The sequence below is a fragment of the Rana temporaria genome, chromosome 6 (assembly GCF_905171775.1).
Source record: "Rana temporaria chromosome 6, aRanTem1.1, whole genome shotgun sequence".
Classification (NCBI taxonomy): domain Eukaryota; kingdom Metazoa; phylum Chordata; class Amphibia; order Anura; family Ranidae; genus Rana; species Rana temporaria.
This window is the reverse complement of record NC_053494.1, coordinates 141,965,974-141,973,342: the sequence shown is the minus strand read 5'-3', so window position 1 is coordinate 141,973,342 and position 7,369 is coordinate 141,965,974. Positions and strand designations below refer to the sequence as shown.

General features: G+C 41.9%; 1 protein-coding gene across 15 annotated transcripts in view; it reads left to right on the top strand.

Annotated features, from left to right (window-relative positions):
• The window catches only part of IKZF2 (IKAROS family zinc finger 2), a 141,084-nt gene that overhangs the window by 110,138 nt on the left and 23,577 nt on the right, over positions 1-7,369 (top strand). For all 15 annotated transcript variants that reach the window (XM_040357464.1, XM_040357473.1, XM_040357471.1 and 12 more), the window contains one exon: positions 3,048-3,215. In XM_040357464.1, coding sequence (XP_040213398.1) covers positions 3,048-3,215 — 168 coding nt within the window. The remainder of the gene's footprint in view (positions 1-3,047; positions 3,216-7,369) is intronic.

The following is a 7,369-nucleotide window of genomic DNA, read 5'->3' as shown; positions in this document are numbered from 1 at the left end:
GTTTTTTTTTTTTTACCCATTTTCAGCTGACATCACAGAGCTGGTCCAGGCTGGGGAAAGATCGCGACCATATGGTTGAGATCCACCCAGATGCCTGTACTGGCAACTGGCTCAGGCTCTTAGTGAGCTGCTGAGAGCCTGAGCCAGCCGCTCTCATCCTCTTCACAGCCTCGCACTCCAGTGAGCATGGGGGGGGGGGCAGAGCAGAGAGCCGGTGACTGACAGTGACCGGCTCTCTGCTCACGAAGCTCTGAGAACTGAGCAATCAGAGGTCTTTGATCGCTCGGTTCTCAGTCTTAGAGCTGGCAGGGGACAAATGCAGCATCAGACCAATGATGCATCCACATAGGTAAGTTTCATTCTTAAAAAAAAAAAAGGCTTTTATGTGTAAATGTCCATCCCCTGCCTCTTAAAACATCTCTGCATAACAAAATAAATTAAAGGTGACTACAATTGCTGCACGTAAAGGGTTCTCCATGACCTCCCAAAGAGTGGGGTCAGTCAGATATCTTATTGTGGTAAGAGTCATCCATGTGTGCATAGAAACTTATTGTGCCAGTGCGGCTCTCACATTCTAGGAGGACATCCATGGATGTCCTCCCAAAACCCACGTCCCCGTATGCATCTGGTGTGCACTGTGACTGCGGTAAAGGGCCAATCACAGCAGCCCTTTACCATGTAATCAACTGTGTCCAATCACAGCTGATCACGTCCAAAAACGTGCCCGTTATTGGCATTCATTTCTGCACTGTCACAGCGAGAGGAGAGCCAATGACCAGCAATTCTAACAGCACACATTTGCACTGATGATCAGTGCCACCTCATCATTACCCTGATTATCAGCGCTGCCTCATCAGTGGTCATCAGTGCCACCTCATCAGTGCAGCCTTTCAGCGCACATCAGTGAGGGAGGAAAAATACTTGCTTGCAAAATGTTATAACAAACTAAAACGTATATTTTTTTTTTTCAAAGTTTTTGCCCTTTCTTTCGTTTTAGCCCAAAAAAAACTAAACAAAAAAAAAAGTGTTTGTTAAATGTCACCAAAAGAATCTATCTGTCTCAAAATATGATAACAATTTCATATGGGCACAGTGTTGCATGACCACGGAATTGTCATTCAATGGAATTTGGATGTGGTGCCCTTGGCTATTCATACACCCACCCAGTGCAAGTACTATGCATTTCAATTGTCATTCAAAGTGAGACAGCGCTGAAAGCTTAAAATTGACCTTGGCAGGAAGGGGGTGAAAGTGCCCAGTGTTGAAGTGGTTAAAAGGATGCAGAGTCCTACATCTTATCCCACAGAGAAATTTCTGAGCATATGAGGTTAGAACCCCAATTTATGATAAAATGCATTATCAGTCATATATATATATATATATATATATATATATATATATATATATACACAAGTTTTTATTCCCCTTGACATTATTGCGTCCACATTGTATAGTATTATTTGCTATTGAAATATCAGATTTTTCCATCAGTTCATTGCAAGTTCTGAAATTGTGTACTATATTTTATGTGCTAAAAATGTTTTTTCTGTTAGTTGTCTCTTTACACAGTTTTTTAAGGCCAACTGTTTGTATGAAAAGTCAACTTTGAAAATCGTATTTTTCACAAATAAAATATGAGAGAATTTCATAACCTTTATGAAACTGATGGATGAATTTAGATGTCAGAGCAAACTCACTTTTTCGGTTGAGCTAACATTTCTCAACTGCAGTTTTTAACAGTGGCCAACAGTGTATTTTTCCAGATTTCCATACAGAATCCTAGTTGAAGGCATTAATATGCTTACTTTATGGCTAAGTTCAAACAAGAGTTTCTGCATCCTTCTATGATTTATTAATTGAAAATATCAGTCAGTCATTATCCATTTTTATTTCAGCTGATCCACTCGAGGTGTTTTTTATGAATAACCTAGGTTTATTGTTATAAAAACTTTATTCCATTTTACTCATTACATTTGCAGGCTCTGCTTCCTAGTAAGCAGTACTACACAGGGACTGTGCTTTACTGTTACTGTTCACAAAAAAAAAATATATATATATATATATATATATATATATATATAAGGGTTTTGCACAGAGCGGCCCTGATCCTCTTCTTCTGGGGTGCCCTGCTAGCGCTCCTTGGGTACCCCCACAGAGAGACACTTTCCCTTGGGGGCACCCGTGCAGGAATGCTCATGAGTCCCGCTGTTGCGTCCATTGACACAGACAGCAGGACTCGGTCCCGCTTTTGTGTCACTTGATTTGATTGACATCAGCAGGAGCCAATGGCTCCTGTTGCTAATAATCTATCCAGTGAAGGCGGAGAAAGCAGCTGGAGCTGCTGGGCTCGTGCTCGTCGCTGGAAGGGATGGGTTCAGGTAACAAATATTGGGGCAGCACAGAAGGTTTTTTACTTTATTGCAAAGAATGCATTAACGTAAAAAAACTCAAAACTTTACAACCCCTTTAATTGGCCAATTTGCTGAAAACAGTCCCTCCCCTATTTGAGTAATTTTACTGAGACATTAATGCTCCCTTCAGTGACCTAAACTACACATTTCTGTGTTTAATGCAGTAACAAAATCAAATGTGAAATGTTCTATAAAATTAGGATAAACTCTGTAATACCTCTACAATACTTTTCTGTTAAATGATACTTGTGATTCTCCAAATCTCCACTGACCATATAACTTGGTAGTGTCTAAACCTACCTTCAGTTGCCTTTAAACCCTCTAGCGCCTTGTTGTTCGTCAGTCCTGCATTCATACTTGTTAATCTCTGCATGGCCCAGTTATTGCAAAAGGTCCACCAAGTCTCATTTTTGAAAAGCTGACCATGCATTTGTCCATTGTAGGATTTTACTGAGAACTGTATCTTATTGTAGGAGAATAATAGCAAATGTTTTTAACATCAATGCTGATAAATGTGAATTATGATTGACAGCACTGTTTAGTGGCACGTAACTGCTTTCTCATATCTCACCAATTTTATGGGGTGTACCTTCTAATAATTGTTACTAAATGGAGTAAATTTTTTCTTCTGTCCAGGGGAACGCCCTTTTCACTGCAACCAGTGTGGAGCGTCATTCACTCAAAAGGGGAATCTCTTGCGTCACATTAAATTACATTCTGGGGAGAAACCTTTTAAGTGTCCGTTCTGTAGCTATGCCTGCCGAAGGAGAGATGCACTTACCGGTCACCTCAGGACACACTCAGGTGAGTTTCTGTTAAAAGGAAATGTTCGCTTGGAATTCTTTATCAAATGCTTATTTTGGCATTTGCAGGTGTGCTACTCCTTTGACTGTGGGTCATCTTAGTTTTTTGGCATGCTTCTGGAGAAAAGTGGTTTTAGAATAGACCCACGGCAATGTTCAGAAATGGCAACATACATACTAATTTGTGTGTTGATTTGCAAATCGTAAGGCCTTTTTCACAGTTGGGTAATTACTGGAAGAATCGGCAGATTCTTGCTGCTGGAATGATCAGGTTATGCGATTAACAGCAGTGCTCAGTCCATTTAAACTAATGGTAGGCTGACAGTGGCCACTGCTGTTGACATGTAGCCACACACAGAACAGATGGCTGCGATTAGGGACTGATGTCTGAGCCTGGACACAGTCAGTGGCCACTGCCAGCCTGCCATTTGTTTAAATGGACTAAGCGGCAGCGGTTGATTGCATAACCTAGGCATTCCAGCAGGAATCCGGTGGTGGCAGCTACTCGACCGTGTGAAAAAAGCCTAAAACTTACACATTGTGTATGCTTGTTAATTTTGCCTCCTTGGTGCCCTACCAAAGCCACAACAGCACTAGGTACAAGAAATCATTTCTGCCAAGTGTCATAATAAAAAAATAAATATGCTTTGATGTAGAATGGGGGTTTGCAACCCTGGAGAGGTGGAGATCTACCTAAACATCTTAGGAGATCAAAGATCTCCTGGGTGCAATGTGCTTTTCTAAAAAGATAACTTGGCAGAATCCCATTGATAAGTAAGGGGTTATTGAAGAGCTCAGGGGTCAGGAGTAAGTTCAGTAGTATAGAACACAGAGTGCAAGGATCAGTAATATGCATTAATTGCTACTAACCTACTGAGTGGTACATCTCTCTCCCTACAAAAAAATACCTGTTTCTTGTACAACCCCTAAGCTAAGCCAACATTGCCCACAGCATGAATTATTGCCTCCTGTATGTGAAGTTCGCTCACCAGATCTTGGATGCAGTGGCGCTTGACAGAGTGAGAGTAGTACTTCCAGTTCTCTCCTTGGCTGTGTCATATAACGTGTCAGAGCCAAGGAGAAGCCTAGTACTTCCCTCGACTCTGCAACTTCTTTTTGCCACTTTGGCCTGAGAGGCAACAGGCAAGGTCAGATGCTGAAAGCTGGCACGTGTGTCGCATCTACATGTAACATGACTGCGATCATTGGGGAGATCCCAACTGCCCTGTTGCTGACCCCTGCTGTTTGTTGTATTTTGTTATCAAAGAACATGCTGACCCACTTATGTGCAGTTGTTTTCACACAATTGACAATGCCTGTTACCCCCTTCACCGTTCTCTTCAGCATTTAGTGACTTCTACAAGTGTGTCATCTAAGGCCCCGTACACACGAGGAGACATGTCCGATGAAAATGGTCCACGGACCGTTTTCATCGGACATGTCTCCTGGGAGCTTTTGGTCTGATGTGTGTACACGGAAGTGCAATGCTTCCATGCATGCGTCAAATCAATTTGACGCATGCGCGGGATTTCGGGACGCTGATTACACGTCATAACCAGCGGACATGTATGATTAGGTGTACTAACCATCGGACATGTCCGACGGACATGTTTCCAGCGGACAAGTTTCTTAGCTTGCTAAGAAACTTTTGTCCGCTGGAAACCTGTCTGCTAGGCCGTACACACGGTCGGACATGTCCGCGGAAACTGGTCCGCGTACCAGTTTCAGCGGACATGTTCGACCGTGTGTACGCGGCCTTACACTCTCTCATATCTTCATATTAAAACACTTTTACTAGCTTATTTTATTAAATTGTGTTTAAAGCCAAAACTTTTTCTGTTATGGATAGAGTAAGGAATGGTTATGACCCCTGCCAGGATATTTTTGTGTTCGAGTCCTATCAGTGAGATTTCTCCTTCACTTCCTGTGAGGGATATACCATTAGACAGTTATCCTCTAACTAGAATTTGCCTTTAGAGCCTTTCCCCTACCTCCAAAATGTTGGCTTCCCCTTTAGTTTTTTTGAGGACAAAAACATAATAAGAGATTCAAAATCTTCCAAAAAAGTTTTGACCTTACACTTTAAGTACGTTTCCATTCGTCATTTCAGAGAGGAATATAGATTCTTGATTTAAAAAGTTTGAGCCCTCAAAATCCTGATCCCAAATTTCATGCTATAGGCTTCCTGATCCTACATGCTCCAGCTCTCTCTGGTTTTATTCATTGTTGGATCTTTAGAAGCGGTATCAATTTTGACAGTGAGCGTTGCGGGAGGATTGGAACTAGAATTACAGAATGTGGTTGGTAGAAATGTGAGTTTCAGAAAGGCACGGATATAAGTTATGTTTGGACACAACACTTGCCCAGGATCTCTCCTCCGCTGAAACCCATTCGGTAAGACCTCCTTTTAGCAAGATGTTGTATGCAGGCTACATAAAATACTGATGCAGTAAGGCAAAGAAGAATGTCGAACAAGTAGAGAAATAGCAACCAGTCAGAAGCTGTTTAACTATTCTTTGTTCAAGCTGAAATCTGATTGGTTACTATGGACTGATGCACATAATATTTTGTTATTGCACGCTTTCTTTTTCTTTGAACCAGAAACAGGTGAAACTATAAAGGTCAGTGGTTTCTAATGATTTGATTTCAGTTTCCAAATTTGCAAGCTACGTACATGATGATGATGATTGTGTGTTTCCGTGTTGCTATATTTTACATTACTTTAGCGATTTCCAGAGGTGTAAATATATAAAGATATTTGTGTCATAGGAATATTCTTTAAGAATGATATTTTCCGTAGTTCGTGTAGAGAATTGTAGTATTTTCAGGCCCCCGTTGCTGCTATTCTTCTATTGTATAGTCCGGACACACACAAACACACACACACACACACACTACCTGTCAGAGCTGTGCTGGAAGGTGGGGGTGTGGTGCTGACTGGAAGTGAGAAGTCAATTTGACTGGATTTTTCAGTGCAGTGTGGCGTGGCTGGCTGCCACTTACATTACTCATCAAGGAAGTTCAGGAGCAAAATTCATGTCTTCCCCAGGACATGCCCTTTCAGGGCTTTCATAAAAGTAATGTGTCATTTATGTGTGTAAGATTATCAGGTTCTCCTCCACTGAGCTAAATCTTACTCCCCTTTCAGGTTCGTAGATAACAACTTGCTGTTTAGGGTGTCCATTAAACAGGTAGATATCTGACTGAGCACAATGAAAACTGAGAAATCAGACTATGCTTATTATGTTTTAAAGTGGAGGTTCACCCAAAAAATCTATTTTTAACATTAGATTGGGCCTAATTACGGGAAGCAGAATAGGGTGTTTTGTTTAAAATCAAGGCAGTACTTACCGTTTTAGAGATCGATGTTCTCCGTGGCTTCCGGGTATGGGCTGCGGGACTGGGCGTTCCTATTTGATTGACAGCCTTCCGACCGTCGCATACAGCGTTTCGGAAAGTAGCCGAACGTCCGTGCGCAGGCGCCGTATAGAGCCACACCAACGTTCGGCAACTCGTGACGCGCTGTATGAGACCGTCAGAAGGCTGTCAATCAAATAGGAAAGCCCAGTCCCGAAGACCATACCCGGAAGCGGCGGAGAACATCTATCTCTAAAACGATAAGTACTGCATTGATTTTAAACAAAACACCCGATTCTGCTTCCCGTAATTAGGCCCAATCTAATGTTCAATTTTTTTTTCCGGGTGAACTCCCGCTTTAAGAACTGCTGGACCCCCCCTGTGGTCTTTCATCACATTTATGGGGATATTTTAATAGTGCATCCCTCTCCCAGGAAACGATCCCGAATAAATCAAAGAGCTCTTATTGCTGCCTAAATTATCCAATGGGAATTGTGTGATGGCAGGCTGTTGTTGGAAAATCCAACCATTTGTATGCTCTATCGGATTTTCCACAGACAAATGTGTGATTGCCTGCTATAAAATTGTCCGCCAATAATTGTGTGTTGTTGGATTTTCCAATCATGTTTCGGACAAAACTCCAAAGTACAAACACGCATGCTCAGAAGCGAATGCTCACCATAACACAACATTAGCAGAAGGTGCCCAAAGGGTGGCGCTAAAAATCTGAAAAAACACAGTTTAGTGTTTTTTGGCTGACAATTCTTTGCCGTTTGTATGCAATACACGTTCCTGGCC